This window comes from Salvia splendens, chromosome 9 (assembly GCF_004379255.2).
Source record: "Salvia splendens isolate huo1 chromosome 9, SspV2, whole genome shotgun sequence".
Classification (NCBI taxonomy): Eukaryota; Viridiplantae; Streptophyta; class Magnoliopsida; order Lamiales; family Lamiaceae; genus Salvia; species Salvia splendens.
In genome coordinates this window covers 10,039,818-10,067,586 of record NC_056040.1, presented here as the reverse complement: position 1 = coordinate 10,067,586, position 27,769 = coordinate 10,039,818, and the positions used below count along the sequence as shown (strand labels likewise).

At 36.7% G+C, this 27,769-nt stretch overlaps 4 protein-coding genes across 8 annotated transcripts; 2 read left to right on the top strand and 2 right to left on the bottom strand.

The window, feature by feature from the left end:
* The first annotated feature begins 1,327 nt into the window (after window positions 1-1,327).
* LOC121748993 (2-oxoglutarate and iron-dependent oxygenase domain-containing protein CP2-like) lies at window positions 1,328-5,246 on the top strand. Its single transcript, XM_042143599.1, has 9 exons — window positions 1,328-1,887; window positions 2,509-2,556; window positions 2,921-3,097; window positions 3,186-3,336; window positions 3,429-3,515; window positions 3,797-3,921; window positions 4,088-4,206; window positions 4,327-4,438; window positions 4,955-5,246. Exons 1-9 carry the CDS (start codon window positions 1,558-1,560, stop codon window positions 4,988-4,990), a joined length of 1,185 nt encoding a protein of 394 aa, XP_041999533.1. The 5' UTR covers window positions 1,328-1,557; the 3' UTR covers window positions 4,991-5,246.
* A 5,617-nt stretch (window positions 5,247-10,863) lies between these two features.
* LOC121746870 (E3 ubiquitin-protein ligase RHA2A-like) lies at window positions 10,864-11,669 on the top strand. The gene has a single exon (XM_042140820.1). The coding sequence runs from the start codon at window positions 10,949-10,951 to the stop codon at window positions 11,417-11,419; it is 471 nt and encodes a 156-aa protein (XP_041996754.1). The 5' UTR covers window positions 10,864-10,948; the 3' UTR covers window positions 11,420-11,669.
* A 3,747-nt stretch (window positions 11,670-15,416) lies between these two features.
* Window positions 15,417-17,633, bottom strand: LOC121747291 (zinc finger CCCH domain-containing protein 15-like). 2 transcript variants are annotated; one of them, XM_042141302.1, is made up of 3 exons: window positions 17,518-17,633; window positions 16,447-17,388; window positions 15,417-16,143 (listed from the first exon to the last, which is right to left on the bottom strand). In XM_042141302.1, the coding sequence occupies exons 2-3, from the start codon at window positions 17,068-17,070 to the stop codon at window positions 15,817-15,819; spliced, it is 951 nt and encodes a 316-aa protein (XP_041997236.1). In that variant the 5' UTR covers window positions 17,071-17,388; window positions 17,518-17,633; the 3' UTR covers window positions 15,417-15,816. The 2 variants fall into 2 exon arrangements, with proteins under 2 accessions (XP_041997236.1, XP_041997235.1); XM_042141301.1 differs by lacking the exon at window positions 17,518-17,633 and adding an exon at window positions 17,389-17,505 and having other exon boundaries at window positions 16,447-17,120.
* A 4,078-nt stretch (window positions 17,634-21,711) lies between these two features.
* On the bottom strand, window positions 21,712-24,697 carry LOC121749564 (lipid phosphate phosphatase 2-like). Of its 4 annotated transcripts, XM_042144135.1 has the most exons (9): window positions 24,528-24,697; window positions 24,368-24,406; window positions 23,574-23,798; window positions 23,395-23,482; window positions 23,168-23,289; window positions 22,988-23,081; window positions 22,625-22,813; window positions 22,469-22,528; window positions 21,712-22,087 (listed from the first exon to the last, which is right to left on the bottom strand). In XM_042144135.1, exons 3-9 carry the CDS (start codon window positions 23,787-23,789, stop codon window positions 21,972-21,974), a joined length of 885 nt encoding a protein of 294 aa, XP_042000069.1. In that variant the 5' UTR covers window positions 23,790-23,798; window positions 24,368-24,406; window positions 24,528-24,697; the 3' UTR covers window positions 21,712-21,971. The 4 variants fall into 4 exon arrangements, with proteins under 4 accessions (XP_042000069.1, XP_042000068.1, XP_042000071.1 ...); XM_042144134.1 differs by lacking the exon at window positions 24,368-24,406; XM_042144137.1 differs by lacking the exon at window positions 24,368-24,406 and having other exon boundaries at window positions 23,180-23,289.
* Between the last annotated feature and the right edge of the window lie 3,072 nt (window positions 24,698-27,769).

Here is a 27,769-nt window from a genome sequence, read left to right as displayed (position 1 = left end):
TTTCTTAGAATATACTCCATTTTCTAGTATTATCATGATTAGTGTTCTTTGTATTGCTTATATATAGAGTTGTTTCCCAATTGTAAACGGCGTGACCAAAAATGATATGAGACCTATAGCTTTTGGCATCGCCTACACATTGTATAGAGCTAGATAAATGAGCATACTTGTATTCGACTCTATTATTTGTTATCGTGATTATACGTTTTAATTTCCTAAAATTGAAAAAAATATCATTTTTTCCAAAATTCACATTTATCTCCTTATAATATATTTTGAATCTTATATGATGCTATGACACGACGAAATTGATATGTGACATTTCTTACATATAGTAAAATATATGATGTTGAGCTATGTAACAAGAAAGGTGTGATTTGAAAAATGTGTTTAAGCTACCATTACAATTAGAATATTTTGGAGATGTTTTAAGAATTAAGAGTATAATTATTGTGACATATACTATATTATAAACAAGTAAGAAATGCTACATGTGAAACCAAATAATCATTCATTCAGATGGCGAATTTTTTGTTGGAAATGAACGTGAATTCTCGGAGATACTTAATGGATTTGCAAGGATTTGTTGTTGGAAATGAACGTGAATTCTTGAAGATACTTAATGCGATTTGCCAAAAAATTTTATTGGATTTTCGTTGATACTTAACACGATTTTACAGTTACACATATATTGTGAGATGTGTATTTTCGAAAATACTTAGTGTTGTTTGCCGAAATTTTTTGTTGGAAATGAACGTGAATTTTTTAGAGATGCTTAATACGATTTTAAAGTTACGCTTATAATAAGATGTGGATTTTCGGAGATACTTAATGCGATTTGCCGAAATAATTTGCCAGACATGAAGGTGAATTTTCGAAGATACTTAACACAATTTTATAGTCGCGCTTATATTCAAATATAACATATTCATATAACGATTTCTTAAGTATAGAAAATACTTATGCGGCTTGCCGAAATATTTTGTTAGAAATGAAAGTAAATTTCCGAAGATGCTTAACACGGTTTTACCGCTACGCTTATATTAAGATGTGAATTTTTGAAGATACCTAATGCGATTTGCAGAAATGTTTTATAGGACATAAACATTAATTTTGAAGATACTTAAAACGATTTTACAGTTACGCTTATAATGGAATCTATCATATTCGTATAACAATTTGTATGCAAGATAACTAATGCGATTACCGAAATACTTTGATGGACATGAACATTAATTTTCGAAGATATAACATGATTTTACAATTACGATTATAATGAAATTTATCATATTCGATTTCTAAGAAGAAATACGAATCAATTAACTTATATGGGGTCAAATTCATCTTATACAATCCTAAATTTTGCATAACCTGAAACCCTAGCACTCATCATCATCATCCCCTTCACCAAACCACCTGCACTTTCACCTCAGCCCTAAACGCCGCGATTCAGCTTTCCGTTCCTCCGAAAATGCCTGTTTAAGCTCCTATATCAATCCTTCCAATCCACACACATTTCGCAAAAATCCGGTGGAAACATTTGTTGATCGATCCTCGATGTCTTTCGACGGTGCACGTACAGCAGGGGCATCCGGCGGGAGGCCCGAGCGAGCAATTGGCCGTGCCAACGGCGGCGCCCTTGCCCCGGGGCTAAAAAATGGCGCCGCGCCGCCGCCGACGTACTTGACGCACAGACTGAGGCTGAACCCCAATTCGGATCACAGGCCAGACAATTATGAGGATTTGGACCTCGAATTCAGCCCCTTGATCTTCAGCTCGCTGGAGAGGTATCTCCCGCCAAATCTGCTGCATCAGGCGCGTGATGTGAAGCTGAATTACATGCGCGAGATCCTTCTCCGGTACTACCCCGAAAACGAGCGAATTAGGGTAACTGTTCCTACGCCATTCTCATTTATTTAGTGTTAGTGTTAGTGTTAATGTATATGCATTAGAGTCTAATTAGGAAACATGACACGTGATGTTCTGACCACTCAGTGAAAAATTTAGCTTGTTACTGAGTATAACGGATATCTGGTTTTTGATGAAAGGGATTTTTGCTAAAATTTCAAATCTTTGGTTTTTCCAAATATTTATTGCTAAATCTCCATTATATGAGTGTTTGCATGGGGCATCTGGACAGAGCATTTCAGCACGGACTTAAAATTGCATGATTGCTTACAATAAGAACCTATATGATTTAAACAAGCAAACAATGATAACAAGCCAGGCTACATGAAACTCGACTATTGGTTGCTAAAAGCTTGTTTATCTCAATAAATTAGATAAGCAAACAGGTTACTACTATTGCTCTGCTATGTTTGTTTTGCTTTTCTTTTTTTCTTGTACTGATTTTTAATTCTGTTTTAGAATAAGCAAACTTAGAACGATTTAGTTAGAAAAATAAGGATGTTATGTTTGAAAGATCTAGCTATTCGAGTATGATTAAATATGTAAACCAAGATCATTGCTCAACAATGACATTGACCTTTTGACTTCTTCATTTAACAGCTTCAGAAGCATCGGGAGTACAGACAGAAGATTATATCCAACTATCAGGTATACTTCTCTTAAAATCTAATTCTCATTGTATCCTTACCACACACACTTATTTATATAGGATCGTAATCATTTGGTAACCAATTCTTATTGCAAAACTACTAACCATGAAATTTTATGCACTTGTAATGAACAATGTATGGACTTGTATGCACTTGTAATGTTCATGTGCATAAAATGTTCATTACAAGTGGATAAAATGTTCATTATAAGTGCATAAAATGTTCATTGTTTGTAGTTCTGCAATAAGAACTGTTTGTATTTTAACCCACCCTATATATCATCATTTCTTTGCATTTGAACTCCTGTCCTAGGAAATATCTTGTTATTCTAACAAATAACCACACCATCTTTCTCTTTTCAGCGTCTCCACCTTGGCCTTTATAATATGCATCCGACAAACTTTTTCGTGCCTTCATTCCTCAAGGCTATCAACGAAAACACTGAACAGGCTTTTAGAAACATAATGTCGGAGCCCTCTCCCGGAATATTCACGTTTGAAATGTTGCAGCCACGGTTCTGTGAAATGTTGCTGGCCGAGGTATTCCCTTATTTTCAATTATCGTTCAGCATCTTAATATTATTCTTCCAACTAGTTTATATTCTCTTACAATGTTTCAATTGCTTAGGTGGAAAATTTTGAGAAATGGGTGCACGAGACGAAGTTCAGAATCATGAGACCCAGTACAATGAATAAGTACGGTGCTGTTCTTGATGATTTTGGCATGAAAAACATGCTTGAAAAGCTCATGGAAGATTTTATTCGCCCTATGTCAAAAGGTGGCTTAGCTTTTTGGTGACAAGTTTGAATACATCTAACGTTGTTGGTACTCGGTTTGATACTAATTAGCTCCTGTAAAAATCTGTTTCAGTTTTCTTTCCTGAGGTTGGGGGATCAAACCTTGATAGCCATCATGGTTTTGTCCTTGAATATGGGATTGATAGAGATGTTGACCTTGGTTAGTGACTGTGTTCTAGTTTGTTCTTCATTTTACATTTTTATGTTTTGTATGTTCAATCATTTCCCAATTTAATTATTATTTTCTTGCCAGTGGGTATTATTTTATGCTAAATTGATACAAATGACTTTCTTTTTGAAGTACGAAGCTATTGTTTAATTACCTATGCCCTGTTCTGATCTGTGTACTTTACAGTGCAACCACAGTGCCACTCTCTTCAGCTGTTTTAAGTTGTATAGTATTTGATTGTAAAAGTTCTCTTTCAATATGAAAACTCGTAGGTTTCCATGTGGATGACTCAGAAGTGTCCTTGAATGTCTGCGTGGGTAAACAATTTTCTGGGGGAGAACTCTTTTTTCGTGGAGTACGATGTGATAAACATGTAAATACAGAAACACAGCCTGAGGTAAGTAGTTTGAGTAGTGTTTCTTTCTTTTTGGCGAAAAATACTCCTATTTAAACACTGAAACCTTCATTTCGTTTGATGGTATTGATGAAAATTTATGTCAGTATTGATTGTTATAACTGAAAATAGGCTTCATCTGTAGGGCTTTGTCTTGTCTGTTTTGTAGGAGATATTTGACTACTCGCACGTGCCAGGACATGCCGTTCTTCATCGTGGTCGTCATAGGCATGGTGCTAGAGCCACTACATCTGGAAATAGGATAAACCTATTGTTGTGGTGTAGAAGGTTTGACTACTATTCTCTTTCGCTGTCTATTGTGCCTTTGACTTCTAAAGATATTCTGGTGAGTTAAGTGTAGATCTTTCCTTCACCTTATTAACACAACTGTTTGATCTTGCAATACAGTTCTGTATTCAGAGAATCCAAAAAATATCAAAAAGATTTTTCCAGCTGGTGTGCAGAGTGCCAACGCGATAAGAAAGAAAGACAACGGCAGTCAGTTGCTGCTATTAAAATGGTAATTCTAAAATCCGTAGTTTGGGATACACTGCTTTTCTCTTTACTATCTGGCAAGGACAACACCGTCCTGGTTTCCTCTTCAATACTAACAATTTATTCAATGTCCGTAGCTTTTAAAACAAACCAGTGAAAATTGATCCAAATTCTACATGGTGACTGTTGCTGTTTCAGTTTTTTGCAAATTATAGAGCAAATAGTGTCATCAGAATCTAGATACTAAATTGAGGGTGTGGAATTGGTATTGGAGCCTTCAATTCCAAATTAGTGTTTGGTATCATAAAATACTTGGAACCTCCAATTCCAAATAATTTTAAAATTAGATACCTGCACACATTTTGCACTGCACACACTGCAAACACATCCTTTCAGAGGGTTATATGTGCTGAAATTATCAGTTATTAGAAAGATGGGGTATGGTTGTTTTTGAGAAAGAGATCACAGATTCAAAAATCAAATAGAGATTGCCATAGTTAACATTATCATGATAAAAAAATGTAATGTGTTTGTTTTGCAGGATTTGCTGAGGAGGGAGGGGCAAACTGCTACCTGAGCTGAGGTGGTTGTATATTTTGTTGTTGAAGCTGTGTATTACTTTAGAAGCCAACTCATAGCAAATATTCACAATCAGCAGCATCTAACAATGATCATTTTGTTGTCTGTTTCATTTGCAATCCAAGCACATATGTAAAAGGAATTAGTTAGGTGCAAGAATTCTGTATTGGTCCTATAAAAATACTCTACAATTGACTCATGCGGTTAAAAACCAGCCAGCCTTGTTTTGTATCCAATTGTTTCGATTTTCTTTATTTGTGCTTTATTTGAAAAGAACGTATACAACGTATTAATTTGGTTATTAGACCAATGGTATTCACAGCGAACCCAGTGATTATATCCTGATTTGTAGGTAGGTACCTCGAAGATGGAATAACTGGGCAGGATTTAGAGTTGCTCCATACCTAAAGGTGGGCGGAGGGGCGGATCTATGTGGTGTATTAGTGGGGCAATTGCCCCTCCTCAAAAAATATATATCAATGCTAATTTTTTTAAATTTACCAATTTACTTATGATTTTCTCTTAAATGGTCATTCTCAATATTTCAAAATTTGTTGATAATATATTTTTGCCCCTTCTCACGTCAATTTCTGGCTTCGCCCCTGAGTGGGTGAGATAGTTATCCAAGGATTTAAAGCTGTTTCATACTCGAGTCTACTCCCCATATTCAAGTCCACTCCCATGATCATTATTTCATTTACTAATTTTGCATTAAAAACTTGTGTTGTCCCTAAAGTCGAGACAAAGAGAGTACTCCCTCCGTCCCAAGATATTAGACTCATTTCTTTTGGCACAAGAATTTAGGAGGTTTTGTTTAATGGTGTAAGTGGAGTTGATAATAAATTAAAATTTTACCATAAATAGAAATTAGGGCTGGCAATTTTCGACACGACACGATAATCTGACACGAATCCGCACGAAATTATTGAGTTGGGGTCAAGTCTTATTGGATCCGTGTCCTTATCGGATACGGGTAACCCATTAAAAATAATAATATTATTTTTATTATTATATAAAAATATATATATATATATATATATATATATTACTTTAAATTTTAAATTTCTTATAAATTAGGTTTAAATAGTATAAAACGAATTTTAATTATGTAAATTAGGTTAAAAATTAAGGTTTAATCGTGTAATATTAGGTTTTAATTGTGTAATATCAGGTTCGGGTTGTTATCGTGTCGTGTCAACCCATATTATATCGTGTCGATAACGGGTTCGTGTCGGGTGCGGGTCATGTTCGGATTTGAAGGTAGCAGGTCGGGTTCGTGTTCAGATTTACAGTTTCCTTAACAGGTCGGGTTCAGGTTAGGCCTTATTGGGTTGGGTCACTATCAGGTTGACCCGATAACGACCCAATCCGCACGATTTGCCAGCCCTAATAGAAATGACTCAAGTATGTTGGGACACCCCAAAGTGGTTGATGCGAAGCATTTTTCCATATTTTTTCCCCTTCGTTCTTCATACTTTTATACAAATTATGACTCATCAAATCGTGTTTTCATCGGAGTTTAGGTTGTGAAAAGTTGTGTGGAGACTCCAGAGCTCATCACTCAGTCGGGTGAAATTGTGGGTGCAAAAATTCACCCGGCCGGGTGCAATTTGGAACACGTAAGGAGTCCAGATGGGAAGGAATTGCTATCACCCGGTCGGGTGAATTTGTGGAGTTAATATTCCACCCGGCCGGGTGAAATTCATAAGGCGTGAGGAGTCCAGAACAATCACCAAGTCGGGTGATTTCAAGTGTCAAAACACCCGGCCGGGTGAAATTCATTATGAAGCTCAGAAGCAATTCGCCCGGTCGGGCGATTTTGACTATCAAAACACCCGGTCGGGCGTCGGGTCCTTAACTGCAATTTGGCAGTTTATTGGCAGTTTGGCTGAAGAAAAAGGAGAAACGAGAGTGAGAGAAGGTTTTTTTAATAGGAAATTAGAGAGACGGCGGACGAGAAATGAGTGGAAAAGAGAGGAGACAGGAAGAGAGGAAGATTGGAGGTGCAATCATTCAACTTCCATCATCCCCGAGGAGATTTGCTACCATCTACACATCAATTTCATGAGTTCTATGGTTCTTCTTCTTTGGTTGTGGATGTGTAACTAAACTCTTACGTTGCTCCTAATTTGTGAAAGATGTGAATTACTTTTGGATTCTATGGATTAGTATTTTTTTATGATCTTTTTCTATGGTGCTTTTTACATTGAACTATAATTCCGGCCTGATTTATTGTTCAATCATGTCTTTTAGCCAATGTCTCTTTAACTTGGTTAAAATGTGGAAACGTAGATAAAGAGTTTGCGATTTGTTTTGTGTTCAGCATATGAATCTTGGATAAGTTAATTTACATGTCTTTACAATAATTGTTGGACATTTACTGTGCTTCCGTAGGAATGTTCAATTGATTTTGTGAAAGAATCATGTACGTTGGAACTTAGAAGTTGGGTTAGAGCTTACTATGCATCTGTAGGAGTGATAATCCGATTAGTAAGAATTTGATCTTAGTGTCCAGCAAGGTTAAATTCAAGCATCTATGAACATGTTCAGTGTGAGTAGAATGAACGAGATTATTACAACTTTCATTAGATTAATCTTTAATCCATAGGTTAATTGGTCCATTAAGTTAATTTACATCTGGAGCATATTAGGAGCAATGTTCTTTATCTCTTGAGTTTCTCTATTTTCGTACTTTAGTTCTTAAATTTAGTTTATTAATCTTGTCAATTCTTGTTAAATAATCAAACGCTTCCCTGTGGTTCGACACTCTTTTACTACAACTACATCTGTACTCTTGCAGAAATGTTGTAATTTTAGAGCTATTTGATTTACTTGTGTGTTATTAGTTCATTGATATAAACGCTCGAAAAATACACATCAGTGGTATACGAGTCTAATATCTTGGGATGGGGGAGTATTTGATTAGTACTAGAATGTGTTATACTCAGCCCAATCATAGCCTAAATTCTCTCTATAATGTTTTTTCTTACAAATACTTTTTCAAAATTATTTTAAGGCCTTTCACACTCAAACTAATATTTGTAAGGACTAAATGACAACACATCCTTCACAGCTTGAGTTGAACTGGATGTGTTTTGATATCACGTGACACGATAGCGACTTACTCGCACGAATTGAACCATTATCACGTGAATTTTAATACATTTGGGCCCATTCCATTGAAAATCCAGCCCAATAATGGGCCCATTTCAGGGGGGTCTATAGGGAGTATAGTTGTAATGAATGCTCAGAAAGATAACGTCGCTGATTAGTAGTTCTCTTTTATCAAATATCAATTCACATTTTAATATTTTATTCACTTATCACTGTCACTCATTGTCAAAATTCATCCACGACAACCTCAAAAATCCCATCTTGAATTTTCTATTTTCAACTCATCTACAGAAAAATTCATATTAAATGCCCAATTATTACAAAGTTAGTGGAAGAAGATAGAGATTAGAGTTGTAATTAAATATAGGTGCTATCTCTTTGCATCCCACTTGTGCAACAGCTTTTATTTAATCAGACTTTTAAAGAATTGCTTCTTTGTTTCTCAACATGATTTTGAAGAATTAATTTGTGATTCGTGACCCATTTTGCATTAGTGATATGGTATACAGTTAGTTAATCAGTCGAAGATTAATTTAAGTAATTTTTATTTATATGCTGATTTACACTACCTGTTTATCTTGTAATTGTTATAAATGATATTTTTTGGAAATTCCAGGGGTGCAAATAATAAAAATAATTAAAATTCGAGTTTAACAAATTGGACGATTCCCACAGCTATATATTTTGAGACATAGTATTATCTTTACTTAAACCCTATTTCACATAGAGCTTGACTATGATCATGACCTGACCATGATAATGATATATAGATGTTGAGTATAATTTGGTTTTAATATATATAAGGAAAAAATACAAACTTAATAAATATATAAATCAAAGAAGCTGGCAATTAGCACACTCGGAGGTGGCATGGAAAGTTCCACTGATGAAAACATACAAAATTAGTGAATTTTATTTTATATCAACTTGAGTAATATTTTATTACAGTTTGGGACAAATAAATGTGTGGTCGGCGGATATGAAGTCTTTGAAACAGATGGTTTGCTTATATATAAATTCCCAATTAGCTTTAATTTATCTAGAATTCTTGCTTAAACTCTAATGATATCATGTGCCAATACTTAATTTATTGCTGCAAGTTGCACAAGAAATCTTAGCAAATCTTTTTTTGTCAGATGGTCGTTTTCTAAACCACTTCATTGTCACCGCCCTAACGCGTTATTTTCTCATTCTTAATTATTTTTTAATTCGAGTTTTATTGTAAAGTACATTATTAAGTTATCAATGCTCTCTTACGTTCCAACTTAGAAATCTTGCGTGGCTACAAATTACAAGTGGAGTGTTACTCTATTTTTAAAAAATACATATTTGCCCACTAAGAATACTGTGCAAGAATTGACTTGTTACGACATCCACAAATAATGTACTACTACTACTACAAAAATATATTCCCTCCGTCTCAGATAATTCGTCTCACTTTAACTAGGCACAAGTTTTAAGAAATGTAATGAAAAAGTGAGTTAAAAAAGTTAGTAGAATGTGGATCCTACTTTTATATATTAATTTTATAATAAAATGTGAGTAGGAATGAGTTAGTGGAATATGATGTCCACTACCAAAAACGATAAAAAGTGAAATGAGACAAATTATGTGGGACGGACTGAAATAGAAAAATGAGACAAATTATCTGGAACGGATGGAGTAATGTACTACTACTACTACATATTTTCTTTTTTGAACAAAACCTCTTTATAATTTACCGTTTACAATATTCCTTATTTACAAAACAAGTCTACACACATTCTACCATCTTAATCCACTACTAGATTCAATTTATTGTTTTTTTTATTTCGACATGCATGTTGTAATATTATTTCATTTGTAGCTGCATTATTTTTTTGATAAAATTCAAGTTGTGGATGATTTCATGCCGTTCACAGAAGATACCAAATATTGATTAGGTGCAACTAATTAAATTCGGTACAGCTTGATCAGCTTATAGTATAATATTACTCCTTGTTTTGCTTGATTAAGCATAATTTGAACATATTTGAAAAAGCCATACGCGTAGGTTTCGAAATGAATATAATAGTAATAATTTTCGCCAAACAACAAAATAAATGACATCACAAATTGAAAATCAAATAATGATTTTTTATTGAGACCGAATAAATGGAGGTTTGGAAAGAAAGATGGAAAAAATTATAGCATATGTGCTACGAAGATCTTGTTATTTCTATATATATACAACCCCAATCAAATAAAGAAGTTGCCAAATTCCAAAACTTTATGCAGCAACTCCACAAATACAAAATGCTATGGATAACAACATTATTACACGAAGTAGAGTAGCTTAAAATATGAAGTATAGTACTATAGGTATTCAACTCCCATTCTAGAAAACAAAAAACACAAACACAAACACTAGAGGGTTTCTTCCACAATCTATGATTCTATGTCATGAAAACCCTAATCATGATGATAGTTAAGAAGTTATTAATGAACTCGATTCAACAAATGACTTTGATATCAAGCTATCCTATTTAGGTGATATAGTACTATAAACTATAGTAGGAGTACAAGATTAGTATAAACTCTACACAAATTAAATATCTAAACAAATGAAATAGCAATGATGGCAAATTACACATGAAAACAAAAACCCTAATTAAACAACATAATAGTTGATCACCAATTTTCACATGGGCCTTCACCTCCAACTTGTTAGGCCTTGACTTGTCCACTTATATCTATGCATTCTCTCTCATAATTCATTCCCCCTATATATACATACACCACACATTTACATACACAATCACTTATCTCTAACCCCAAACTTCCCAAAGCCTTTTACTCAATTGCATGAACGAATAAATCAAAAATGGGTTTGCAAAACCAGCTCTCCGACGTGTCATCCGAATCCATCCTCATACTCACAGTGGTGCTAATCGCCAAAAGCGTACGTTATCTCCGATCCCTTCTCTCCACTATCTTGCGCACAATCGGCGTATTCTCCCCCGACCGCACCCATTCCGGCGCCGTGGGGTCCGGTCTGGCCGGAGTCATCCTTCTCTGCGAGCAGATGAATCTGAACCGGGCCTATCCCTACGCGAACCGGTCAGGCCAATGCGCTTCGGACTGCGTGGTGTGCCTGAACCGGTTCGAGGATGGGGAGGCCGTGCGCAAGTTAGCGTGCCGCCACGTGTTCCACAAGGACTGCATCGACGGCTGGCTCGACCAGCTGAACTTCAGCTGCCCACTCTGCAGAGCGCCGCTCGTGGCCGAGGAGCGCGTGGATCGCATGAGGAGGCGCGTGGCCGGCGACGTCCTGGCTTGGTTCCCCTTTCAGTAACGAATCCATCGGTGGCGCGTGGTGATCAAGTCGCCCCTTTTCGGTTTGTGCCTTGTTTATTGTCAATGGTTTTTCGACCATTGACTTTTTCATTTAATTTTTCGTTTTCTCTTTCTTTTTTCCCTCTTTGTTGAGCAGCCTGAGAGGGTATTTTTTTTCCTTTGTTTTTTGAAGAGTCGCGTAGGCGACTCTTTTCTGCAGCTGTACAAAATATTAGCCGGCCGACTCTTTGATAATGCTAATTTAAAAAGTAAATGAGTGATTGTCCTTCTTCAAATTTTAATGGTGGAATATGCTTTAGCTTAATTAATAAGTAGTACGACTATATTCAATTAAACTCTACTTAATCATAAAGAGGTACTCCCCATACAAAATTTAAAGACCTCAAAAAAGAAAATGATCATATTTACCCATTGCATATTGCCAAACATAAAAAAAATGGAATATTGAAAATATCGAGTAACCAACCAGCCAAGCTTCTTTCATTTCATGTGTAGAAACAACTCTAATTTAGCCTTTTCAATGTTAAATCCGAATATCGAAATTGAACTATATAAAATTGGAATATATTACGATTTTAATTTAAATATACATCTACTAATGATACAACATTTATAACTGAACTCAATATATTATAAAGATAATTTCATATACTTGTATATGATGAAAACCATATTTATTACAGGAAAATTATTTTTTGAAATCCTTGTTATAGGGAGTAGTATTGAGTGTAAATTGTGTACTGTAGAACAATACAAATTCAGTTATTGCATACATGATCTGCAGGTGTAAATTTGCATCATGTATAGACAGACCAAAATGAATAAAGAGTATGATGAAAATACAGAAGCTCCAAAAAAAAGAAAGAAAAGTTGGAGAGTAAAAAACAGCTAAAATGTCACTACTATACATATTTGCTTTGCACCGGTTTATCTATTTATTTTATTTTTTATTTGTCCCTATTTGCATAAATGGACCACTAAAATTTCCAGAAGATAAAAGAATGCCTTTTGAAGCTCACTATTATTTGTTTTACTAAAAAAATATGAACTTTATACTACAAGAATTAGACAATACGGTGATATATTATCGTCTTTTAACTTACGTTCGCAACCTCCATGATTTCTTTTTCGATGTATATTTTGATCAACCCTTGGTGATTGATAGTTGTGCAGCAACCCCTTGGATTTCTTTTCCATTTTTAGGGGTTTGAAAAATGAGAGTAGAGAGACCTTTCCATTTTCTTAATCATTCATTTCTTCCCAGTTAATACAGATCGGTAATTGTCACTTTTTTCCTCTCAAAAGAAACCACATTAAAGAATTTATGATCTCTATTTCTTCTCCTGAAGATATGCCAAGTTTCTACACACATAACGCATATACCAAGTAAACCATAAAATTTAACCCAAACATTATGTTACGAAACCCATATATTAGGAAATCCCAATTATTTAGTTACCTTTTGTTTCACATCTTTGATTTCTTATTCAATAAGTTAGGATAGTCAGGGTAATAGTATTCTAGTATTATAAATATGCGAGATTGTTATCATTTTAATCATTCAAATGAATATATTATTTTGGCCAAATACCTTGCGATATGCTTTGAATCCATAATTCCCTACGCTACCTGCTGCCCGACGGAATCTCTCCGCGCGCAGCCGGAACGTATATCTGATCTGTAGCTGTTGTCCGACGGGTTAGAACCCGCGCACAACCGCCCAGATCCTTATCCCCGCCGACCCTCACGGGCGCCGGATTCTCTTATCTTGTTATTTTTCATTTTATCGGTTCGTTAGGGATTTAAGTCCTTAACAACTGGTGCTTTCATCCGTGCTCATCCTCTGTCTACTTCATCCATAACTCATATCTCACCAATAAAAAAAAAACCTTCTTCACCAAAAAAATACCACCGAACCCCTCCACTCCAACTTCATTCTTTTTCTTATTAGTTATGCGTATTCACCACCAATATCAGCCCCCGCACCAGATGTACCCTATTTTTGCAAAATTTGATCGCCTATTGGACATGATGGAATCCCGTATGGCGCAGCAGATCGGTGCGTGGAAAACCTTCGTCGGAAAAAATACCCCAGCCCACACCAATATGGGCGGTCAGGAAACATCCCCCACGTCTTTTTCAGCCGCCATCTGGAGGATGCAGCCAATCGCTGCGTTGGCTACCCTCGTGCACCTCCTCTGCCAGAGCCACCGCCACATCCGACTCCAGCCCCCCCGGTACGCACAACGAACCCGCCGCAGCTATCTGCCCCACCGTCAGCCACCGTCTGCACGCTCTAATTCAACAGGTATCCCGCCCCGGAATGTCCACCAGCCGCCGCCCATCTCCTTCCCTGCTGGGGATCGGTTCGGGGATCAAGAGCTGGGCCGAATCCCTAACCCGGGTAGTTTTTCGTCAGAGTCGCACCAGCTACAGTTTCTGCCATCAAAAAAGCCGACTTGCCGGGACCCGCCAATTCTGAAACAGTATGTGGGGTTTCCGGTCGATGATGCTCCACGGACACGCCCAATCATGTGTGGGGATCCGCCAAAAAAGTGCATTCGGCTGCGAGTGTCAGATTACAAGCCACGGCCCCCGACCGGCTGGCCTCTGCGACCACAACAACCGCCCTTGCATCAGCCCACCTGTTAGGACCCGCCGAAACAGCAGGAATACTCGTCACATGAACCACCAACACATGTGGATCCCCTTGATCGTGGGTTTGTAAAATTCCGACCTTTGCCGCAGCCACCACTGCATGCCGCTTTCAGAGTGAGGTAGATGAGGGCAGATGTTATGGAGAGGTCGTTACTCACATGCATTCGCCAACACGAGACGGCGACGGGGAGCTTTGTGATTCAGAGGACTCCATCATAGATGCAGAGCTTTGTGATTCAGAGGACTCCATATTAGAGGAGGGGCGTTGTGATTTAGAGAACTCCATATTAGAGACAGTAGCAAAGAAACTCATGGATCGTGGCTTGCCTAATGAGAATCGGGGATCTAGGGAAGGTAGAGATGGCAGACTCGAAGACCAACAAGTTTCATCTTTTGATGAAATCTACCCACAGTGCAGCCCCGATATGAGTAAAGAGAAGGAGGAAGAGGCATTGTTAGACGATGTAGAGGAGGACGATTCCACTGATGAAGTGAAGAAGGTCATCGCCTCACTCAATGTTGTTCAAGTGTCATCCAAAAATGTTGTTGGAAATTGTTGGGGCAAGAAAGGAGATGGTGCTTACACCGATTTGCCCGTAATTGCTTATGTCTATGTGGATTTGAATGTCGGTGATGTTCCAAGTATGAATCATCGATCAACATCGCTCGACACAGATGCAAGGTTGATCCCTCCGCGTAATGACATGCCATGTTTGAGCATTCTGGGAGGCATGGACAAGCTTTTCGATTTGGTAAGGAATTTTTCGACAACGTTGGGTCTCCTTTGTTGATTTTTTATGAAGGTGATAAAGGGAGACGGAGAGGCCTCGCCAAAGTTTTTGCTTTCAACTCTCGTCGTTGGTTTGTGGCTTCAACCTTGAGGACAAGGTGAATTTCAATGGTGGGGGAGTTGTTACGAATCTCATATCTTAGGAAATCTCAATTATTTAGTTATCTTTTGTTTCACCATATCTTTTCCATATCTTTGTTTTCTTATTCAATAAGTTAGGGTAGTAGTATTCTAGTATTATAAATAGGCGAATTGTTATCATTTTAATCATTCAATGAATATATTATTTTGGCCAAATGCCTTACGATATGCTTTGAATCCATAATTCCCTACGCTACCTGCTGCCCGACGGAATCTCTCCGCGCACAGCCGGAATGTATATCTGATCTGTAGCCGTTGCCCGACGGGTTGGAACTCGCGCACAACCGCCCAGATCCTTATCCCCGCCGACCCTCACGGGCGCCAGATTCTCTTATCTTATTATTTTTCGTTTTATCGGTTCGTTAGGGATTTAAGTCCTTAACACATTATTAAAAAGATAAGAGTAGAATATGGAGGCCTTTGTCCATTTAACATATCAAATCTGGATGGGCCACTAAGGGATCAAGCTACCAGCCCACTATATCATCAAAGTAAATACAAATACTTAATTGACATTATATGGCACACCGCACACACATTAATATCAATGTGTGACAATAAACAAGACACAACAAACATTGGCCACAAATGATTACACAACTGAAAAATGCTCTAATAATCAGCGTAGCAATGCATTATTACGACTAATGACATTTTAAACGTAAAGAAACGTCACAAAATGATGAAAGCACACAATAATTCTATGTTTCAGATCCTAAGCCATTCAACATTCTATGGAAAGAAAGCCTCTCTGTTTGATGCTTATTTACTTACAGCATCGAATCCCATTCTACTTAAAAGAGTAGTTACCGGCAGCTCATAGGTTGAAGAGAGTTGGAATTCCTGCCCCTCACGAGCTCCTCCTCCTCGGTGAGAGTGTGGCGGAAGTGGCAGCGGTGGCCATAAGGGCAAGGGACGCCGTGCAAGATCATGCGACAGACCTCGGTCTTGTAACGAGGGTGGCGGATGACTGGCCGGAGCTCTGCAATGCCATGAGCAAACTGGCAGTCATCTCCATAAGGGCAAGCTCCAGTTTGTTGCCATTTGTTGCACAGCTCAGTCTTCAACATACCTTGATTGTACACTTCCAGTTCCACCGCTTGCTCCTCCTCACCTTTCACATACACCTTTTGCTGCATTCACAACATAAGAAGGCCTATATAAGATCGACTCCAAACAGAATCAGGAGCTACAGAAAATGCCTTTGGATTTCATGAATAATAGATATAATGTTATCATTCAAAGGTCTATTAGACGAATTTGGTTAATAACAACAGCTATTAGACACAGTTTATTCTCAGTCACAAGTTCCTGTTTAAGAATACCAGTCTCTTGATGAAATCAATATATAACAATAGAAAGCTAGCATAATCCAACATGGCAGCATATATATACCATATAGTATATTGAAACTATGTAAAGCAAATTTTTTTTACCGTCCCATTATTTTCGTTTGATGGTTTGACAACTCCAGAGCCGCTGACATTGCCATAGGCCCGCGCTGCCTTAAGATAGCCATTAGAACGAACTGAAATACACTTTGGAAAATGAAGCTGTTTCTCTCCTAGTCCACCCTGACCGGAATCCATCACACTAGTGGGGCTCTGCGCCACCCCCACCGCCTCATTCTCACTCGTCCCCTCCTCTTCCGCACTCATCTTCCGAAACCTGTTCAGTATGTTATCCAAACCAGGAGGATCAGACTCCACGCCACGAAACGGTGGCAGCGAATTGAGTAGCAGATTCAAACGATTGTTCAAGTCAATGTTGGCCATTTTGAGATTGACGTTCTCCTGCCGGAGCGTCCGCGCCTGCTTCGCCACGCTGCGGAGGCGTGACAGGACCATCCGGTGGCGGATCGCCAAGTCCTGATTCAGCAGCTGCTGGAATTGGGGCAAGCACGGAGATGACGCTAGGGCTCTCTCGCTCTCCGCGGAAGAGTAATTAGAGGATTCGTCGCTGTGAATGTAATTTGACGAGTACATCGACGGATCGAAATCGAATTCGCCGTTGAAAGGCAGAGTGGAGATGCCGGATGAGATTGAGATTTCTCTTTGCATCGTTCGTGCGTACGAATTCTGCGAACTTAGCACTGCTTCGCAATTCACCACTACCAGAGAGAAGAGGCAAAAACATGAGATTTCATGAATATTCTTATGATATCCGTAGCTGTGTTTTCAGAAACTGAAGCTATTTCTTTGAATAACCGAATTAAATCGTAGTGCATTGAAGAAAAATTGAAATTGAGCACCATGCGAACAATATCAAAGTTCTAAACACCGCAGAATTGATCTGTTCCAGAGCTAGATCATAATCTCATCCTTGAATTGCGTCGATGAACTGAACTAGGAGTCTAGTACCAGTTTAGATGAGCTCACCTGATTAAAAATCAAAGTTCACGCGTAAGCTCAAAATTGATCTCGAAAATACCTTCTGCTCCTATACGAGAGAGAGAAACTATAAAATCGATAAGTGGAGAGGATGAAGAAGAAGGCGTAAATTTATACAGTGAGACATTTAGTTGTATCAGACGCGACGTGCCCTTGCAATTGCATGGTGAGGGTGAGCGCTCTGCGATTGCATTAAAGGGTACTTTCGTCATAAAAATTGCCTGGATATTACTATGTGGTTTGGCGGGAATGTTATGAATTAGATTAATAAGTATCATATTAATGTACTATCATTCTTATGGATTGATATATTATATCAAGCTAATAAAACAAATTTCGTATTATTAAACTCTCCTATTTAAAAAAAATTCTTTAAAATATTGTTATGTGATTGTGAAATAATTCATGCAAAAAATTTAGCAATTTAAAAGGATAATTGTGTCATCATACTAACAAATACAGTAACTCTAGCGTAACCCAGTTTGTCCATCAAAGTCACGCATTTTCACGTTACTAATTTACTATTACACCAAGTCACCAACTATGTATTAAAGCATGTATGTTGGCACTTAATCTCCATCCGTCATTAAATATCTCATATTTGACTGGGACGGATTTTAAGAAATTGTTTGACTTTATGAAGTAAAGTGGGTAGAAAAGTTAATGGAATATGAGACCTACTTTTATATATTAGTTTTATAATAAAATGTGAGTGATATGAGTTAGTGGAATGCACGTCCAATTGGTAAATATGGTAAAAGTGAAATAAAACATTTATTGGTGGGGGACGAAAAAAGAAAAATGAGACATTTAATGGCGGACAACTGGAGTATAACCGTATAAATTTCATGGATACTAAGGGGATGTTTGAGTTATGAAACAAAAATACAAATGACATCAAATTGTACGATTAAATGTGGGTTTGATGCGGCCATTTCCCCTATTAATTTTGACTTCTCGATGCTTCAATTATTTAATTTTACACTTAAACATGCATTTACAAATGGTGATTGGTGATTGGTGATTATCCTTTTCATTTTTATTACTACTATATTTTTTTAATCTGGTTGTATAAAAAAGTTATCCATCTTTTAAAGCACCAAATTATAATATTAAGCAATTACTAGTTGTTAACGTGCGGGATATATATATATATTTGTGAAAATAGTTTGTTAGGGGAACAAAATCCATCATATCTCAATCAACTCTTTTCATCGATCTTACTCAAAATAATTTCCAGTTAGTTGAAAACCACAGTTACAACACACGTTGTAGTTAGCAAACACCCATTTTAATTGATTTGCCTTTTTCATCTAGCTTGTTATAGAATTTACAATGTTGTGGGCAAGACTAAACCCTGTTGGTGAGCTTGCAAATTCTCACATTTTGTATCTTTATTAGAATTTTCTCATTGGAAAGCTGGATTAAATTAAGACAGAAGCCACTTGTAGCAGACAAAACACTCATGATTGTGCTCGAGCGACTTTGCTTCTTTAACACAACATTAAACTATCTCTTAAGATCTGGTGAAACTTAGCAATTATCTATTTTGATTTGGACCAATTACAAGTCCCTTTTTGTTGTAACGTCATGGTTTGTTAAGCTCCTGCTATTTTTCACTGACCTTCACATATAAGTTTCATCTTCCCCAGCATTAGGGTTATAGTCCGGATCCAGTTCGATGATTGGTACCAGTGTACCATGTTTCATCTCGTATTTTATTTGAAGCTATACACACAGAAAGCACGGCACTAAAGGCGGATTAACGACGTTGTCCAATGTCATGGATTTCATGAATGATGATGTCAGGCCGGAGTGTGGGGGCTGCCAAGGCAACAGAATCGCCTTTTTTTGCTGCAATGGATTTCATGAATGATTTATGACGGCATTTAATTAATTCTAACTATATGCAAAATTGTGGGATGGAGAAGGGTTCAAATTAAAATCTTCTTTAAAATTAGTATACATTGAGAAGTGAGAACGATTGCATTGAATGTATAAACATTATGCACTAGTCTAATGCATAAAGTATATATATATAATGGGTCATGTTAGGTTGAGATTTTTTAGCTTAATTGAGAATTGAGATGCATTTTCATCCACTCATTCATAACATTTTCGAAATATCAACTGCAAGTAGATTATGTGAACTCGGGGGTATTATCGTCAATAGCATGCACATCAAATGTCAACAACTTGTAGTTGACATTATATGTGTATAGTTGACATTATATGTGTGTAGTTGACATGGATTGTACACATAGTTGACATTATATGTGTGTAGTTGACATGAATTGTATATGTAGTTGACATTATATGTGTGTAGTTGACATGAATTGTATATATAGTTGACAAAAAAAGTTTTGAAAAAATATTTAAAAATAAAATTAAAAAATTAATTTTTTTAAAAAAATTAAATTAAAAAAAGTATTTATTGAATAAAATGTACCATGAAATTACCATTCTGCCCTTTCATAATTAATTAATCTAAAAATATTTTCCATGTGGCAAATTCTGGACCACTCATTTTTATAAAATGAGTGGTCCAGAATTTGCCACATGGAAAATATTTATAGATTATTTAATTATGAATGGGCAGAATGGTAATTTCATAATATATTTTATTCAATAAATGTTTTTTTTTAATTTAAATTTTTTTAAAAAAAATCATTTTTTTTGTCAACTACATATACAATTCATGTCAACTACACACATATAATGTCAACTATGTGTACAATCCATGTCAACTATGTGTACAATCCATGTCAACTACATATACAATTCATGTCGACTACACATATATAATATCAACTACATATACAATTCATGTCAACTATACACATATAATGTCAACTATAAGTTGTTGACATTTGATGTGCAGGCTATTGACATTTGATGTGCAGGCTATTGACGATAATACCCCCGAGTTGACATAATCTACTTCCAGTTGACATTTCAAAAATGTTGTGGATGAGTGGCTGAAAATGCATCTCAATTCTCAATTAAGCTAAAAAAATCTCAACACAAGAGAACCCTATATGTATATATAGTTCTACTTTGATATATGCATAAAGTATATAGTTGCATTTTGATATATTATATAGAAGGTGTTTTAATTAGTCATTATAGCTTTCTGATAATGCAAATATTTGGTACAAATACTTCTTATATTAAATGCAATGTTTTCATATATTCTCAAGACAAGAATGTTCTCACAACCAAACTCTTTAATTATATTATTACATAAAGCATATAGTTATGAAGATTTGAAGATGTATGGACGTTTCAACAAAATTTGGAGGTACAACTTTGCATTACGTACAATGAGAGAATAACTTAAACCATTTTCAACCAAGCTTAATACTATATCAGTTTTAAATAGTTTGCACATTTGACATGTACACTCAATATCATGTCTTGGTTACGTACATTAATATCTCAAATTCATAAATTCAAGAATATTTTGGTATGATAATTTAGATTCAAGAATCTTATACACTATTTGTTTATAGGAATTATCTCAATTGATGCGCTTTATTTTCCGAGAAAAGAGCTAATCTGGAGCAGTGGATTTTCATGGATTCTGAATAAATAAAAGCAAACTTATAAAGCGCACACAGAATAATTCAGGCAGATGCTTCTCAAGATGGAATAGTTTAAATTGATGTTCATCAACAATTATTGAAAAGGTAGAATCTTCTCAGATTTAATTATGTATTTCAATTCGACAAAGAAACACCAGATTTATGAACACATAAAAAGATACTCAAAATATTTGTTTATCACTTTATAATGGAGAAAATAGTTTGTTTCATTTTTGCATCAATTGCACTCTTTTCTACAAAATTCTTGTCTTGAAGAGTTTCGAGAGATGGATCATGAAATACAGCTCCTACCATTTTTCGAGGCCTTCGGATTCCACTGCTTGATGGTGAGATACAGATCGTTGTTACAATTAGCACCACAATTGGAAAATTATTCCTATTGAGGTACATGTAAGTTTCCTTTTTTCCCTCTTCATTTAATATACTTATATTGGAGAAATTTAAAAGATATGAACTGTAGATGTCTGCAATATGCAAGAACTTCAAATTTCATAGTAAAAGTTTTGCAACCCTCAAAATTTAGATAGTATCGATTTTTTCTTTCCTTGTCCCCATTGTCCTTTTGCTTTCTTGTTGGATACTTTTGTGCTTTTACTCATGTTACTATTATCCACAATTGTTACTTTTATTCATAACAATAGCTACCACCACTGAACTACCCACAATTGAGTTGTCCATTCCCAAGAATAGCAGATCATGGCTGAAATTGAAATGCAAGAAATGGACTGTTTCAACTTTCACGTTATCAAGTCCAAAATATCTATAGAATTCAGCAAGTAGAAAAAATCTAGTAGCAGCCATACTTGACAATCTTCATAATACTATTAAAATCTGCGAGTTTTGCTACTGATCATTGCCAAATCATCATAGTAAGAGTAGTTCTACTTCTAGCAAATGTAATAGCCTCTCTCTACTATGTGCATTCACTAGCTCATTTTCTGGACTCCCATACTTGATATAAGAGACTTACACATTCTCAAATTCCGACTCTTGTACAGCGAGATGGATTCCATGGTTCGAAGATGCGTGGTTTGCACTCTGTGACTCTGCCACCATGTCGAGATATGCATGAGGTGCCCAACCTGCATCGTTATCACAAACGAGAATTTACAAGCATTTCGTTTTAACCTATATCCTAAGGTTTGATTTCGGAAAATTCTGTGATCAAAACATACAAATAAATACTCCTACCATTCCCTATTCTAGGTTTGAAGATGAGATGGCACATTGCGTTTATGAGGGAAGATAGAACATATAAAGATGGGTAGGCAAATGATGTAGGCCTTAATATTCTATTACTACTACTTCACAGCGACTGATGCTTAACTTTATCACATCTCTAACAACATTAAGCATTTATTGATAGCTATCAACCATTCTCAAGATATTAACTTGAAACAAAAAACAAAATTTCTTTCAAACTCTAGCAATCACTGACAGAAAATAAGTGTGGAGAAGAGTACCGTCTATGTCATATGGTGGAGGAAAAAATTGCAAGTAACAAAATGAAGCAACTGTCAACCCTGCATGTAGAGCAACCACAGATTATTAGTAAAAGAAAGTAAAGACCTAAACCACGTAACTGAAACCGAGGATACCCAAGATTGTTTATGAAATACCTAGTAGACCTCCAGCAAAGACATCCTGCCAGTGATGCCAATAATCATCAACTCTTGAAACTCCCACTAATGCTGCCAAGAGTAATGGAAAAAAGACGAGACAGAGCTTTGCTACATGGCCTCTGCGATCAAACACTTTAATTTTACCAGACAAATACCAGGCCAGGAAGCCAAGCCCAGCAAAGGACCCTAAGAACAATAACCAAACCAGTATTTGGTTAAGACAACAAAGCTCGTGTAACAGCATTAAACGGAAATTTTAGTGTTCACTGATTAGTAAATGTAGATAGCAGCGACAGCATATGAGACTAAGAGACTGATTTCTTGCAATAGGAGTATCAGGTGTCACAAGGAATCACTCACATGAAGTATGTCCACTGGGAAAACTTTTATGACCTTCTTTTATGACACTCTTTGATCCAGTGCACTGGACATTCCCTGTCACATTATGAAAAAGCTATCCACCAAAGTGAAGTACAGTCACTGAATGCTAGTGGCTGCAAATGCAGTAGAAGTTGTTGCGGGTCTAAAATCACAGCATACCAACAGGACTACCGGTTTACCATCAGGGAAGCAACGCCAGTAGAAGTCTGGTCGAGGTCGGCCAACAGCATCTTTAATTGCATCAGTGAGAACACCAGTGATAAGTACAGAAAAAAGCAGTCCTGAAAGTGGATGCACACAAACAATATTACATCAATTCTAAGCTTTTGATCAATGCGATTGGCAAAGGAAAAGAAAAAGGGCAGGCAAGAAAATGAGAGCCATACCCAGCAGAGCATGGTGTAAATCATAGACATTGTGTCGAATGAAGTAGAAGACAAGAATGACAGTGAGAGGCAATATTACTGCAATTATCTGTCACATATTTTATTAGAGGAAATAGTAATCAGTCTAAAGGTATCACAATTTATATGCAGTAATACACCGATTTGAAGACATTGCATACTGGAACAGCCCAAATGGGAACGGTGTTATCTTTCAACGGATACTTGAGGTCAGTCATCATATCTTGACCAACAAACCGGTGAAATGGTTCGATGACATTCAGGCTGATGTCGATCGCCACAAGCAGAAAAAGTATAAACCAATCATGCATGTGAAACCTGGCTACTTGAGCACCATGAGATCTTAATGTGTGAGCACCCAACTGAATCTCCGGCATCTTGACAGCCTAGAACAAATTCAAAATAGTACAAAATTGTAGTAAATGATTCAGACACTAAACCAAAACTTTAGAGGTTGCCGAAAAATAAATTCCTCTGTTATCATTTGAGAAGAACATATAGCAGTTAACAATCACATAAACACTAGTTCATGCAGGCGAAAATGCGGGAATCAAATTATATTTACATTAACAAGCATCTGAACAAGGTAATTATATAATCAGTTCAATTTCTTGCAGCACAACAACACTTTAGTCGCTAACTCCTTTCTTCCACTGAGATTTCATTTTTGAATTTCTGATGTTCCTGAAAAATTCCGTTTGTGAATTTCTAACGTCGGTATTTCGATTGATAGAGTTCACTTTTGCTATCAAAAAACACAAACAACAAACTGTGCCAAATTTTCATTATTGCATTTTTACTCCAGCTGCGATCGATTACATCGGAGGAATTCGTAAGTTCGTCTTTGCTCTCCAAGCATAAGAATAACAAAACTGTGCAAAATTTTGTTCAGAATCACGTTTGCAGCAACCAAAAAAGTACTCTGTACAAAAGAAGCAACACGCACAAATCTCACCAAGAAAAAAATTCATGTGTGAGCGGCTTCGGCGAAAAGCTGATGAATGACAATTGATTCCAACCAAATATTCAATTAACTCCAAGAAGTTATTATTCAAAAAATAAAACAACAGTATTTGACGATTTTAAAACAAAAGCAACAGTGAAACATAATTTACCTGAGAAGAGCGGCACTACATGAATGCGCGCTCGAGAGAGACGAATAAGATATACGCTGAGCACCCAATCTCTATCAATTTTGCGAAATTCCAAATTTCGAATTCAGAGAGAGATTGTTGATTGCAAATATTCTTGAGTCAAATAAAGAAAGCAACCCCAGTCCAATGCAGTCCAGATATTCTGACTTTTAACAGAATAATCGTTGATTATTTAAACTCGATGAAAATTCACTTGATGCTTAGAGCATCCGCAGCGGTGCTCACTGGCACGGCACCTCTCTGCTCGCCGCTGGCACGGCGCTACTCGATGCATCGAGGTCGTCCGTGCCGTTGAGCAGGCGACGTGGCATGTTTCTATTCGCCAACGCATTTTCCGTTGGAATTATTTTTTTTTAAATTGAAAATAATACCGAAAATAATACCAAAAATTTTTAAAAATATATTTTCAGATTCCCAAAAATATAGCCGTTTTTTATCGTTTTTTGGAATTTTTTTTGTTTTTTTATTTTTTAAAACCTCAAAATCATCTATAAATACACACATTCATCATCCATTTTTCACATCAAATTTATCTCTCATTCATCCTTTTTTCATACAACTCATCTACATCTTCCTCTCTCACTCAAACACTCTCTAAAAATGGATTTTACCGATATCATGGCTGAAGCGGAGCTCGAAGAACAAGAATACTATGAACAATATCGTGTCGCCTATGAAGCCTATGTCGCCGCCACCACCCCCGCCCCTCCTCCTCAACCAACTAGATCAATTCGCCGCTACATCCCTCGTGACCGGGAGGGAGCCAACAAAAGGCTCGTTGCCGACTATTTTTCCGACCAGCCGCGGTTTTCGGAAGATTACTTCCGGCGCCGTTTTCGCATGTCAAAACGGTTGTTTATGCGTATTGTCAACATATTGTCCGCCCGTGTTGAATACTTTCAATCAAGTAGATACGCAACCGGTCGGCAAAGTCTCTCGACGTTGCAAAAGTGTACTTGTGCCATCCGACAACTTGCTAATGGACAAACGGCTGACCTCTTCGACGAGTATTTGCATGTGGGTGAGTCAACTGGAATCCTATGCCTCAAAAATTTCTGCGACGGCATTCGTTCTGCTTTCAGTGAGTAATTCCTTCGGGCACCCACCACCGAAGATTGTCAACGGCTGCTTCATCTTCACGAAACAGTCCACGGTTTTCCCTGTATGTTTGGCAGCATTGACTGCATGCATTGGAAGTGGAAGAATTGCCCGACTGCTTTGAGGGGGCAATACTTAAGCGGCCACAAAGGCGGAGGCCAAACGCTTATCCTTGAAGCGGTCGCCGACTACCGCCTATGGATTTGGCATGTATATTTCGGTGTTGCTGGATCCAACAATGACTTTAACGTGATCTATTCTTCACCACTCTTCAATGATGTTTTGAATGGTGTAGCACCGGCGATCGACTTCACCGTCAACGGAAATGCATACCACACGGGTTACTATCTCGCCGATGGTATCTACCCAAGGTGGTCTACTTTCGTGAAGACGTTCAGCAATCCGCAAGACCCGAGACGGGTTCTTTTTTGCGCAGCGTCAAGAGTCGGCTCGGAAAGACGTCAAAAGAGCTTTTGGGGTCCTTCAAGCCCGATTCAACATTGTGAAGGCCCTGTCTCGGCTATGGTACGTTAAGAATATCGCCGACATCATGTACACGTGTATTATCTTGCACAACATGATTATAGCTGACGAAGGACCGAAGGCGGCTAACTTTTACGACGAGGATGAAGCCGGAAGCTCAATCGCTAGGTCTCCCCCACGCCGAGGTGTGCATACGTCGGTGGGCGAGAGGATCGAAACAAGACACACAATGCGCGATACCAGAACCTACACTGAGCTACAAGAAGACCTAATCAAACATATTTGGGCGAAATTCGACAACGAGTAGTGTGTTTTTTTAATATTATGAATTTAATTATGTATTTTTTAATTTTTTAGTAATTTGTAATGGTATCGGATATTTTTAATGCATTTTAATATTGTGAAAATGTTTTTAGTAATTGAAGTATTTAAATTAAATAATAGAATGGTGGGACCCTTGAGCACGTCCTTTTGGAAGAGCATGGATGTGGGTATTGTGCTCTTGGGGAAGAGCAGGGAGAAAAAAAGTAATCAATGTGGGTCCGGGCAACATCCGTGCTCTTTGGATGCTCTTAAACTTAGAACCAAATTTTAAATCAGTAAAACATAGGAGTATTAAATTCGGCTAAAATTTACTACTCCATGATATTAGAAATCAATAGTCTAATTTAATTTTTTTTTATCATTTTTTCATATTTTACACCATATTTGTTTCAATTTTTCAAATATTTTAGATGTTTTACCATAACATTTCAGATCCAAATTATCTCATATTTGCATTTAATTAACAGGATTTACAAAATAGTAGTACTTGGAAGTCTCCCAGAATAAAGTTTCACAATGGGTAAAACATGTCTGATGGACCTTCGATATAGACCTTCGATGGTCTATTGCCGAAAATCAAAGAGCACACGAAAAATAGAAGCTGAATGGAAAGAGATAAACTAGGTGCTAGGTGATGATTTCTGCCAGAACCAAGAATGAGAATAAGTTTATACTTTATTTCTTAATGAATTAAAATTTTATAGAATTTAATGAATCAAAATGTTATAGAATTTTATTATTTATAGAATTATAAACTCTAAACATATCTTGCTAATAGATAATTAAATAAAAAGAATACAAAATATATGGAAATTAAATAAAGATACCTAACTAAAATAAAAGATATGAAATTGGGATGATCTTCGGCGAGATTTGCTAAATCGAGGACCAATGTCACAATAGATTAAAGATCTATTAATACATTTTAAATGTCACAATAGATATTATTTTAAATTTATTAGGCAACTTAAAATTATAAGTGTGATATATATCATGCCGATGCGCACCATAGGCGCGCGCACACACGAGTTTTGGCGTATTTTAAATAGGAGACTAACTCTTTATCAAATTAAAACCGTATTATCAATTTTCAGAAATACTTAAAACTTATCATAACGTAGACACAGATTTTCTCATAATTCGAATGAGATACATCATATATTTATATTTGTACATATAAAATATTCATAATTATATAAATCATAGACAAAATTAATTTTAGAATATGTTCTCAAATAAAAAATACTGCTACTATTATTCAAACCGTCCTAATAAAAATGACTCATTTCTAAAAATTG

Bases quoted from the DNA above. Each gene is read 5' to 3' on its own strand.
- LOC121746870 (XM_042140820.1), top strand. From the start codon at position 10,949: ATGGGTTTGCAAAACCAGCTCTCCGACGTGTCATCCGAATCCATCCTC.
- LOC121749564 (XM_042144135.1), bottom strand. From the start codon at position 23,789: ATGCCGGAGATTCAGTTGGGTGCTCACACATTAAGATCTCATGGTGCT. The intron at 23,483-23,573 runs GTATGCAATGTC...AATATGTGACAG, and splicing joins TTCCCATTTGGGCTGTTCCA to ATAATTGCAGTAATATTGCC. The intron at 23,290-23,394 runs GTATGGCTCTCA...ATCCACTTTCAG, and splicing joins TTTACACCATGCTCTGCTGG to GACTGCTTTTTTCTGTACTT.
- LOC121747291 (XM_042141302.1), bottom strand. From the start codon at position 17,070: ATGCAAAGAGAAATCTCAATCTCATCCGGCATCTCCACTCTGCCTTTC. The intron at 16,144-16,446 runs GTAAAAAAAATT...TTGTGAATGCAG, and splicing joins CAAACGAAAATAATGGGACG to CAAAAGGTGTATGTGAAAGG.
- LOC121748993 (XM_042143599.1), top strand. From the start codon at position 1,558: ATGTCTTTCGACGGTGCACGTACAGCAGGGGCATCCGGCGGGAGGCCC. The intron at 3,337-3,428 runs GTGGCTTAGCTT...AATCTGTTTCAG, and splicing joins TATTCGCCCTATGTCAAAAG to TTTTCTTTCCTGAGGTTGGG. The intron at 4,207-4,326 runs GTTTGACTACTA...CTTGCAATACAG, and splicing joins CTATTGTTGTGGTGTAGAAG to TTCTGTATTCAGAGAATCCA.